We start from the raw sequence: 11,966 nt of genomic DNA, 5'->3' as shown, positions 1-11,966 counted from the left end.
CTTCATCTAAACAACCCCTTAATCGTTAAAATAGAGCTTATGAGATGCTAGATTGTGCCCCTTTTTTTCGAGCTCTTTTTCATGGAAAAAGACACTACGATCCAGTTTTTTTTGTTCAATAACGCGACATAGATAATATGACTGCGACTACGCATTTGTCTCTAACCTGGGTTGTCCATGCATGTATCTGTCCTGGATGTCCATGCATGTATCTATCCGGGGGTGATCTATGTACGCAGACGCGATCTCTTGTCGTTGTCAAATGGACCATAACTTGCAAAAAGGACTGCACAAGAACAACAAATTTCACTTAAGCAAAAGTTACAATTTCCCCTTGCATTCTCCGGTCAACATCATATATATACTTTTGAACACTGCATCCTATAAGCTTCGCAAAAGAGGAAGCCGATCTGGTTTAAGCTAACATGCACCTTACACGGTTACACTATGCACTTGGTTTCACTAACATATGCCCCGGCTTGAATCATCACGCACTTCACGCGTCGCCGGCGCGGCGGAGGGTGGGACATGGGTCGTCGGCGGTGCGAAACCTCCAGGCGAAGACGTAGTCTCTCGACTCGCACTGCAGCCGGGTGGCGTCGCACGGTGCATGGACGGATGACCACTTGCCGTCGCGCTCCCACGCGATCTTGGCCGAGCACGAGAACCCCATGCATGTCTCCGGCAGCGGCGCCGCCGGCTCGGACACCACCAGCGCCACCTCCCCGCTGATCCTCCTGGACGCGGCGGTGGCCACGGCGTCGAGCCAGGGGCACTCGGGCTGCCCCACCATTCGCTTGTACGCGTCGTTCACCAGCCGGACGCGGTTGCTGGAGTCCGAGACGACCGCCGGGAGTGCGTCCGACTCCAGCTCCGCCTCCACCTCCTGCGCCGTCTTCGGGGCGGCGGTGCGGCCGGCGTCGATGTGGACGGACTCGACGTGGATGGTGGAGCCCACGGGGCGCACAGCCCGCGGCGAGATGACCTTCGGCTCCAGCAGCTTCCGCAGCAGGTCGCGCTCCACGAGGACGCCCCTCTCCTCGTCGTCGCCCTCCACCTCCACCACCGCCGGCGAGAGCCTCGTCGGATCACCGGCACTCGCGCTCACCGGCGACACTGGCGCCAACGCACTGCACGGGACAACCACCGACACCTGCGCCCTCGTCGCCGTGGCCACCACCGCGTCGGTTGCCGCCGCGCACCGGAGCGGCGCCACCGGGACCGGGTACGCCGGCGCCCTCTTCCTCTTGACCGCCGCCGCCGACGGAGGGGACACCGGTGGCACTACGCTCGGGCGCCCCCGCTTCCTCGCCCGGCACGGCCGGCTCTGCAGCTGGCAAAGCACGCGGTTCGTGGCCATCACCGCGGCACCATCACCAGCCACTGGCGCCGCCGCCGGCGGCGGCGGCAGTACGGGCTTGGGCGCGATGGGCCGGAACCGCGCCAAGATCTCGTTGGCCTTGACGGCCATGTCCACCGGCTGCACCATGGCCATGGCGAGAGACCTTGGTGGTGGACAGCACGGGACGGGACGGAGCTAAGCACACACGGGCACGGCGTTGAGGGCCCCCTGCTGCGGCGGAGCTGGGAGTGGTACGTTAAGAAGGCGTGGGCGGCCAATCGGATGCGCGCAGGGGGAGGGGCACGTGGGAGCGCGGGGCGGGGTACGTGGGCAAGCGCGCGGGGACGCGGCCGACACGTAGGCGGAGCGGAGTCGCGGGCCGCGCGCTCGCCTTGCGCCTCGGTGGATTCCAGCGCGAGGCCGCGCGCGCGCGTGTGGTGGTGGGTGAGGCCGTGAGGTCGCGTACTCGCGTTCGTTGCGTGCGGCTCCTCCCTCGCTTTGGTAGTTTCTGGCTGACGTCCGTCCGTCCGTCCGCCTCTCGGGCGCCTCGTCCCCCGTGGCGCGTTCCGCCGCGGTCACTGGCTGGGCGGGCTGGCTGCGTCCGCGCGCGTGACGGCGTGAGACCCTCATTGGCAGAGGCCGTGTGGCACAGCCCTTTGCCCTTGCCCACCAACCGGCTCGCTTGTACTCTTGCACTCCGGTAAGTTTAGCGTACAGGGAGACACCGAGACACACCACCTTTCTTTTTTTTTCCGCTCTCTTTTCATGATTGGATCGATCTGCGTCAAAAACTGCTTTTGGGTCATACCTTGCCGTGCATGCATGTACACTCCGGTTACTTCTCAGCTGAGCTATACGGTTGATATATCCATGCGTGTTATGTTAAGACAACACAAAACCGCCTAAGGGTTGATATATCCGCACGTGGTTGTTGATCATCATATATGCGGTCTACGAGACTTTACATGTACGTACAAATCTCCCGGCGGAAACTGGACAATGTAGCCACGAGGCCTACGACGACAAACGCTTTGCCATCTTTCCAATGAATTAAAAGCTGGTGACGACAGTCTCCAGCACGTGGCACACAGCAGGGACGGGCGAACGCTTGCTTAGCTTACGTCGTTCGTCGGGCTAGATGCATGCATCGTCCGTGTCCTACCCAAACCACGAATTTCTTCCCCTAGCAAACTTGAGCAAGATTTCAAACAACAACAAATTAACTCGAGCTAAATTTTGCAGAATATCAAGAAAAAAAAAGCTCTTAGGGCATTCCCAACACAATGATTAGAATGATGTCTATAACATTAAATAAGTTGCCACATAGAATAAAAAATGATGTGGCAAATAAATAAATGAGAAAAAAGAATAAAATCATGTCTTGCATGAGACATGTTTTCTACACAGCATCTAAGATATCAAGTAGTATTAAATTTAAATGTGGAATAGTGATATTTATATTAAAATAATAGCGTCTAATATTAGTTTCTTGATTATGGATTGAGAATGCCCTTACTAGACCGGTTAACTTCCCCCTAACCCTATAGAAACCGGACGGATATGCAAACACTGTAGGTCTAGCCCTTCTGTTCCAAAAGTTCCCAGCATTTTCGGCCGGTATTTAAATGCTCTACCACGACGACTGGTACGCTGAATATAAAATGTAGGAAACGCATACATGCAGCAGCGGTACACGAAACAGCAGGCAAAGCATCACACGTGGAGCATACATGTCGCGTGTCCTACTGGAACCCAACCACGGGCCGGCTAGCTACCCGGCCGGAGGATGCAGCACGAATTTAAACCGGCCAGCCGGGGATGAGCTGAGGCGCTGAGCAGAGCAGCGCAGATCAAAAGCTCTCCCCTTCGATCGCCCTGCTCGAGAAACAAACTTTTGGACCGACGCTACCGCTCCGTTTCTTTCACATTTTTTTCCCCTCCGAGGACTTTCTGCATGCACGGCATGTGCTGAGTGCCGTGGCGAGCGGGCAGCAAGGCCGCGCGACGAGTGGCCGCGCTGCCATTGGCGGGCGCGCGGCGCGGCGCAGCGCCGTGCAGGCGCAGCTCCTCCCGCTCGGCGAGTGGCGGGTCAGGACTCGGGGGAGGGTGCGTGCGAGAGGGGAGGAAAAGGCTTTCGCTACCACGCGGGTCGCGGCGGCGCGCGACGCTACAAATCTACGATATTTTTGCGTGTTTGCGTGCGGGACGTGCGTGCACGGGGCCGGTTGGGGCCGGGCGCTGCCGCATGCGCGGTACGGTGTCGCTCGCTGCCGTCGATAGTTCACCGTTCACTGCTGTAACGTAACTTAAATTCGGGATTGTCTTTAGTTCAGCCAAAAAAGTATTTTTAACTAAAAATAATTTTAAGTTCATTTTGTTGAACTTAGTTGACCACATCGGATTGCTCGTAGAGTAATCCATGCCCGAATGTAGTACAAGTGGATTTATATCTTTGAATATTTTGTTATTTCTCATTATCCAAATGCACCGAGGCATTAATATGATAATTTCCATACCGAGAGGCACATGTAACTTATCATGTAGATCTTCACTTGCTTATTGTGCTGAAATATTTCTTGATTTTACAGGAAAATTGTGATCCCAGCAAGATTGAGCAAATGAACAGGTGTAATCCCAACAAGATTGGGCACATGTAATTTATTATTTTTGTTATAGAAGTCAAATTTGAGCCTACATTTTTATGAAGCGATATATCTCATATTAATTTACCTTGTTATTTTTTTTAAAAAATACCAAATATTTAGGTGAAAGAAGTGATACGCAATCGAATGATGAAAATACAGTACCTTCCCCATTATTTGTACACTTATGTGAGGGTGGTCGTGTGAAATGGGAACTGGCTGTTGCACGGCAAATCATCAAATTTTAATGTAGGAGACGGGCAAGAAGAGAAAGAGAAAAGGTCATTTCCCCTCCCTCAACTATTGGCTAAATTTAATTTACGTCCCTCAACCATAAAATCAGGTAGATAAACTCCCTCGATTGTCAATACCGATTTAATAAATATCTCTTGGTTGTTTTGGTTGACGTGGCGCTTACGTGTCGCTGACGTGGCGCTTACGTGTCGCTTATGTGTTAGCCAAAACCTCCCTTAAAACAACCCAGGGAGATTTATTAAACTGGTATTGACAAATGAGGGAGCTTTTGTACCCGGTATTAGGTTAAGGGACGTAAATTAAACTCAGCCAATAGTTGAGGGAGGGAAATGACCTTTTCTCAGAAGAGAAACAAACTATTGGGCCGGACCAGGCAAGCCAATTACGGTGTTAACATCGGGCCATCTGTTTGGACCATGAGAAGACCCCCAAAATGCAGCCCATACGACAGAATCATGACCGCCAAGATGCAGCGTTTGGTTCTGAGAATTTTTAGCTTGAGCTGAGGACTTCGAGACGGGGGGCGTGGAGCCCAAACCGCAGGTGTGCAACTACGCGCGCGCCAATCCGCTTCCCAAAACCAACCACCACCTACACGCCGCGCGGACCGCGCCCGCACCGGCGGTCTCCTCTCCAATCCCCTAGGGTTCGATCCCGATGGCGTCCTCGTCGTCGGTCGCCTCCACGCGCTTCGCCGCCGAAGGAGTACTGTCGGCGAGGGCAGCTCGGGGCGGCGCTGAGCCGGCCCGGGGCCTGCGGCTGACTCCGGTGCGCGGGCGGCGGCGTGGGATCCGGTGCTGCGCGGTCGGGAATCCCGGCGCCGGAGGTGGAGTTGGAGGTGCCGGTGGCGGTGCGGCCGCGCGGGAGGAGTTCGTCGGGTTTTTCAGGGAGGCGTGGCCGTACATCCGGGGCCACAGGGGGAGCACCTTCGTGGTCGTCATCTCCAGCGAGGTCGTGTCAGGGCCACACTTCGACGGCATTCTGCAGGTGATTGGATGGTTGGTGATGTCATTCCATTCGTAGTACTTTACTTTAGATGCACAACGTTGGTTTTTTTTTCCGGATGAACAGCGCATGCAAATTAGGTTAGGAAATGCTGATGGTGAATTTGTTTTAGATACCCATTACTTATTGTACGGCTTAAGCTCAAGAGACTGTGGTGTTTCTTCAGTGGGTCAGATTAATAGGGCTTGGGACTAAGTTGTCAAAATGAAAAGCAACCAAGTTTGTCTCAGGTAGGACCCTCGGAGAACTGGTCTCCTTGATTCCCATGGAGCGTGAGTCTGATCCAGTGACCCTAAATGTAGTTAGCATTATGGAAAACAGGGTTCAAATCTTCAGGATCTCTGAAATGATTGTGATCCTTTGAGTCTTCACTCTCTGCTATGAATTCACAAAATATATCTTGTTATCAATATGGAGTTACAACTGTATTATAACTTTTTTATGTCATATGCAGGATATTTCACTTCTTCATGGTTTGGGGATCCAATTTGTTCTTGTTCCAGGAACACATGTCCAAATTGATAAGCTCTTATCGGAAAGAGGTCAGTGCAAACCATCCTTGACAGGTGTGCCATCCATTTTTGTTCTCATGCCTGAAACTTTAGTTTTTCTTTCTAGGGTTTGAAAATCCTCCAACACGTCCTAAGCACTTTATTAGAAACAAATGGCTGAGCTCAAACTTCAACAAATGGCTTTAGCTCCTGACGCTAGTAGATAACCCCCGTACTTAAGTTTGGAATTTGATTTTTAAGCCTTATGCCTGGATAACTTATCAAAAGTTTATGAAGCAACATATAGGAAAACTAATCAGCATATACACAAAATTTTAAAAAAATTGTCAAGAGAATTATTTAGGATAGCTTATGGCTGTGCTGGATAACATGGAAAATGGTTGAACTCTTCTGCACTGGTGCGATGAGATCTTGTTAATGAACTACACCTCTTTAGGGAGTACAAAGCACTCTATTTGATTTATTTTCTATACCATGCCATTAACCGCTCTACTTATGCTTCAAAGTCTTCAGGAAAACACCCTACATGATATTCTATTTGGTTTTGAGGGAACTAGCTTGACCGCAGTGTGATTTCTACTAGTAGAAATTGATGAAAAACATTCACTGAAAGCTGAAACTTCATCAGTCCTTTGGGCTGTGATGATAATACGTGGAGTGACTCATTTATTTATCTTGCCTTTTGCTAACTTGAGTGGGTTTGATTCTTCCCTCAAGTTGCAATTATCTTTTAGTATTTCCATGTTGCTGTATGTAATCAGTAAATGAAGTTTCATGTAGGGAGGATGCCTAGGTATGTTGGTCAGTACCGAGTTACTGATTCTGATTCACTGGAGGCTGCAATGGAGGCAGCTGGAAGGATTCGGTTAACAATTGAGGCGAAGCTTTCTCCTGGTCCTCCAATGTTGAATCTTCGTAGGCATGGTGTTATTGGGCGTTGGCATGGTCTCGTGGACAATGTTGCAAGTGGCAACTTCCTTGGTGCTAAGGTAATATTTATAACTGAGCCCCTTCCAAGTATCTGCCCTTAATCTGGTTCTTTTGCAAATCTCATGTAGAAATATGCTCAGGCAACTTCTATACTTGTAACTCTCCATGAGCAAAAACCACCTTTTTTCCCTTAAAAGACACAAAATTATGAATTTGTTTTCATCAGGCCAGTTTAAAACTAGTTTTGGTCATATGCATCTTACCTATGCTCAGTGTAGTTGTATTTCCTTGATGTAACTGTCCGGGTTCAATAAAAGCTTCCATTACCTAAAAAATGTTTAAATAATTTGTTCACCTCTTAGAGAGTTGTTTATCCTGTTATGTTGAGTGCTTCTCTTAAGATGATGTATTCAGAATGAGGCATTGCCTTTGAATAGCACAGTTTGCTCGGAATTATCCTATCATCTAACTTCCCAACCTCCTAGTTAAGAACATGGTTTTCCATGTTTCCGAAAAGTACCCGTCGACTTCCATGTAAATAGGAAAAACCACTATAGGACATTTGGGTGAAGTTCAAATTATTGTTTTTGTGCACTGAAGTAATAGTTCAAAATACCATGAACAACTCAACTCTAGGATGAATAGTCAGGGTCTTAGACTTGAACTGTGAAGTATTGATCCCCACTCCCTTTTGTTTGAATACAATGGTAGTAATAGGCGTGTGCTCAGTGCCTCTTTCCCTTTGAATGTGCATACTTGCAGAATATTTGTGTTTATTTTGAATTTTCCTCTTGTTCATCATAAACTGAATTCATGTAACTCTCTTCCTTTGGCAGAGAAGAGGAGTAGTTAGTGGTATTGATTATGGGTTCACTGGCGAAGTTAAGAAAATAGATGTTTCACGGATAAAAGAAAGGCTTGATAGTGACAGCATAGTTGTTGTGAGCAATATGGGGTACTCGAGCTCAGGAGAAGTGCTAAACTGCAAGTATGTTTTTCCTCTCTATCCATGGCCTTTTGTAGTGACTATATATGCATGCACTTTTAATCCTTTTATTTTATGAAGAGTTATGTAAATGTCCGGTATGTAACTATGTATTTAAAGTTTCAAAAGAACTATTGCACCATCTACTAGTTTCTATATGCTTCAGCTAGTCCACTAAACTAAATTTGCTCTATTTTGTTTGGCTACATTCAGCACTTATGAAGTAGCTACTGCGTGTGCTTTAGCCATTGAGGCGGATAAGCTCATCTGCATTGTAGATGGCCAAATATTTGATGAGCATGGACGTGTCATTCATTTCATGTCTCTTGAGGAAGCAGATATGTTGATCAGAAAGCGTGCTAAGCAAAGTGATATTGCTGCAAATTATGTCAAGGTTGTGGATGAGGAAGGTATCAGTCATTTGCATGAGGATGACAAACCATCTTTGAATGGAAGCAGTCCTCTTGGAGCATTTGCTGCTTCTTTCCACAATGGCTTGGGATTCAACAATGGAAATGGTATTTATTCTGGCGAGCAAGGATTTGCTATTGGTGGTGAAGAGCGGTTAAGCAGATCAAATGACTATCTTTCTGAGTTGGCAGCAGCAGCGTTTGTATGCCATGTAAGTATTTCTTCTTTCAAATGACATTATTCTTCATTCTGTTAAATGTGGGTCAACTATGATTGGTTTTCTCTGTAAGTTAGCAAACATTTTTTGGTGTGTTATTTGGTTAATATAGCTGCTGATAGTTTCAGGTAGTGCCATGATTGTGTGACATGTCATATTGGTCTGCATATTTTTTAAGTTCTAGGAGCAGTCTTGATGAGGAATGCTCATACGATCTACAGTGTTTTCATATAGATCCTTGTCCTAGAAATTAGAATTCGTTATTTATTGTGTTCTGTTTAGATGTAATATAGGCCTGCTGAGGAGTGATGAATATATAATATAATAGTATATAGATGTCTGAAATGTATTACAATCCTTGCACATGCTCTTTCAACAAAAGTAAACAATATTTCCTCCGATAAGGCGATGAGCAGTCAAAACCACATTGATTGTGAAGCATAAGCTTTCAAGTTCCAGGACAGTTTCTGTTTTGATTCTTGAATATAATTTTGTTTCTTATACATTCTAGGGTGGCGTTCAAAGAGTTCATATCATAGATGGAACGGTTGATGGATCACTGCTATTAGAATTGTTTACAAGAGATGGTACAGGAACAATGATAGCTAGGTATGTTGAACTTCTGTGTTATCAGTTTTTGATCAAATATTGTTGCTTCCATGCACAAGAGAAATCTCTGACACCTGTATGCACTTAGATGCATCTCCTGCCCAGTTAATAGCTTGTATCATCCCTAATTTTTACAGAAGACATCTGTTGACAAAATCAAATGTCTTTGCTAACTTTTGATCATAGTATATGTGAGTTCTGAAGTTTTATCCTTAGCTGCGGTGACCTGTGTCTTCTCATCATAGTATATGTGATGCCACAAATATCCTCAGCATGACATTTTCTGTATGGAACTAAATACATTTAGGGATGGCTATTTATGCAGTCATACTTGGTTTTCAGGGATGTATATGAAGGAACAAGGATAGCTAGAGAGGAGGACCTTCTTGGGATAAGAAAAATTCTTCGACCACTGGAAGAATCTGGTGTTTTGGTGAAGAGAACAGATAAAGAGGTGTGCCAAAATCTCACCTGCTGATCATTATAGTGTATGTGCTTTTGTTGAATCCAGTTGTGTTATGCTTCAATTTAGTTACAAACTATGCTTTATCTTCTTTTCAGCTTCTTGAAGCACTGGAGGCATTTTATGTTGTTGAAAGGGATGGTTCAATCATTGCATGTGCTGCTCTGTTCCCATTTCCTGAAGATAAATCTGGAGAAGTTGCTGCGATTGCTGTATCTGAAGAATGCCGAGGAAGGGGTCAGGGGGACAAGTTGCTTGGTACGTTCATTGCTTTATGTCATCCCTATTTGGCACACTTAAATTAGCCATCAATTTATAGTTGGCTCAAACTTCAAAAACCAAATATTTCTCAGAAAACAAACAGCCTTGTTGTTTCTAAAAAAATGTTCTCCAAAAATTGAATTAGGATTGCTCAACTAGTTAGGCAACTTTTGCAGCATTGTTTTATTGATTCAACCCTGTCGTTTTAAGTTCACAACAAGAATGCACTGTCCATCAAAACTGTTAAGACTACACCTCGATTCTTATCTGGTAGGTACTAATTTGCACTGCTTTTATCTTTACCATTTTTTCAATCATATTTTTCATCAAGTGATGTTTTACACTAATAGGATTACTTTATCTACATTTGATGGACGGATTTATCTTCAACAGAAACCAGTGTCCTTTAATAAGGTGCCAAACTGAAAAAGATTGATGTATTTAACATCACCTTTTCTGGTTATTTATTGTAACCACACTCCCACAATCCTTTCCCGGAACATGCACACACATCATGTGCCAGTGCATATCCCTTTTTCCACCACCTTGTTTTATCACATGCACATGTAAGCTTAAAAACGAAGGAAGAAACTATTAGTTCTTGCTATTGTCTTTTAACTACTAGTAACTAAACCATCTGATTGTTGCTAAGCCAGAAAACACAAATATGCCTTTTCTATTCATCATGCTTCCAGTTAACAACTCTTTTGTACTGCTTCCGTTTCAAAATACAACACATATTTTGTTTTGTTATGTCAAGGATTTGACCAACAGTTGCTTTACTAATATACTCTGCATTAGTTATGACACAAAGTTTGATTGTAAGGAAATACTTTGAGCACGAATCTAATGAATCGATTTTGCATAAAAAAATTACATTCTAATAGTAATTGTTGGTGAAAGCCTTTGTCCTCACGAAACAAAATACGTCATTTTGAAATGGAGGGAATATTAGCAGAGCTTTTATGTGCCTGTATAGGTTTATTACGGAAATGCTATTATGCATCTTGTTTTACACCAGATTATTGTGATGCTTCAGATTATATTGAGAAGGCAGCAATGTCCCTTGGCCTGGAGAAATTATTCTTGCTCACGACACGGACAGCTGATTGGTACGCATCTTTATCATTCTCTTTGTTCATTATATGGGCCGTTTCATGTGCATGATTAATAAATTCTCGTTTATCGTTGTGCTTAACATGGAGTGATGGAGATGTTCTGTTAATATTTAGCTAATAAAAAAAATCATAGAGGACGATGTAACAGTCTGTGTTGTGCAATATGTATGTTGGTCTGTGCTGGGTGCAGAATATCTTTCTTAAATCTAGTTGACATTATTTTCTCATATGTGTTAGTTAGGACCTGTACCATACTAAAAAAATCAAGGTACTTCACGTTCAGTAAGCACGCGGAGATGAACTGAAAATTTCCTGTATTTTTTTTCAGTGACTCGGCACCCTGTTGCCGTCTTTACTTTCCTGTATTTTTTTCCGATCTGCTTAATACAATCTGGCTGGCCTTGCTTGGGCCAGCCCAGCCAAAAAGAACTGAAAGTTTATGGAGCTATGTTCAGATAATAGCAAAATCATTTTCTTTTGATTTTAGCAAATATTATGATATCTGAACTTCTGTATATCTCCGGTGCTTAATTCTAAACTGATCCAGGTTTGTGCGGCGTGGCTTCTCGGAGTGTTCGATTGAATCCATTCCTGAGCAGAGGAGAAAACACATCAATTTATCACGAGGATCGAAGTATTATATAAAGCAGCTTCAGCCAAAGCATGCGAGTGTTACTCCCAACAATATTATTGCTAGATGACAGGAGGCACATGGAATTGGTGCAGTTCAACATTATATCAGCTCTGGCCACCCAAAATTTTGAAGGTATATTGTACTAAGTTCGAGTTTCAGGGAGAAACCTAGGAGCTGTTAGTGATACTGATTTTGAAATGCTGTTTATCTATTTACATGGTTGCAAATGGAATTTGTTTCACAACAGAATCAGGGTAGATCATAGCTGGAGAAAGTGGTTGAAAGCTTGAAAAGGTACTGATAGTGATGACTATCATATCCCGTAGTGGTATTACCAGGCAAAAAGATAAATGACTTATTTGTAAATGAAAAATAATTTATAAATAAAAAACATGTTAGTAATCTAGAAGTAAAGATCGAAAAATAAGCTACAGTAAACCCCTAAAATCAACTTTAAATTTAAGTTTAACATTGAAACTTTAGCTTATAAGCATAAGCGTAAGCGAACGAACAGAAGAGACCCTTAATATTTTACGTCAGGTTCCTATTTATGAGCTGCTGATGTCGACTCGGCATGGGCGT

At 45.0% G+C, this 11,966-nt stretch overlaps 2 protein-coding genes across 3 annotated transcripts; one reads left to right on the top strand and one right to left on the bottom strand.

Annotated features, from left to right (window-relative positions):
* Positions 1 to 296: 296 nt before the first annotated feature.
* Positions 297 to 1,495, bottom strand: LOC121055043 (wiskott-Aldrich syndrome protein family member 1). The gene has a single exon (XM_040526445.1). The coding sequence runs from the start codon at positions 1,493 to 1,495 to the stop codon at positions 497 to 499; it is 999 nt and encodes a 332-aa protein (XP_040382379.1). The 3' UTR covers positions 297 to 496.
* Positions 1,496 to 4,785: 3,290 nt separating this feature from the next.
* LOC102711002 (probable amino-acid acetyltransferase NAGS2, chloroplastic) lies at positions 4,786 to 11,724 on the top strand. 2 transcript variants are annotated; one of them, XM_040526476.1, is made up of 10 exons: positions 4,786 to 5,226; positions 5,699 to 5,786; positions 6,537 to 6,745; positions 7,523 to 7,674; positions 7,885 to 8,293; positions 8,811 to 8,908; positions 9,251 to 9,362; positions 9,470 to 9,629; positions 10,672 to 10,744; positions 11,298 to 11,724. In XM_040526476.1, exons 1-10 carry the CDS (start codon positions 4,897 to 4,899, stop codon positions 11,449 to 11,451), a joined length of 1,785 nt encoding a protein of 594 aa, XP_040382410.1. In that variant the 5' UTR covers positions 4,786 to 4,896; the 3' UTR covers positions 11,452 to 11,724. The 2 variants fall into 2 exon arrangements, with proteins under 2 accessions (XP_040382410.1, XP_015694819.2); XM_015839333.2 differs by having other exon boundaries at positions 4,826 to 5,226; positions 5,699 to 5,810.
* Positions 11,725 to 11,966: the final 242 nt, after the last annotated feature.

Source organism: Oryza brachyantha, chromosome 7, assembly GCF_000231095.2.
Source record: "Oryza brachyantha chromosome 7, ObraRS2, whole genome shotgun sequence".
Taxonomy (NCBI): domain Eukaryota; kingdom Viridiplantae; phylum Streptophyta; class Magnoliopsida; order Poales; family Poaceae; genus Oryza; species Oryza brachyantha.
The sequence above is the reverse complement of the archived record's forward strand: the minus strand, read 5'-3'. Positions and strand labels throughout refer to the sequence as shown.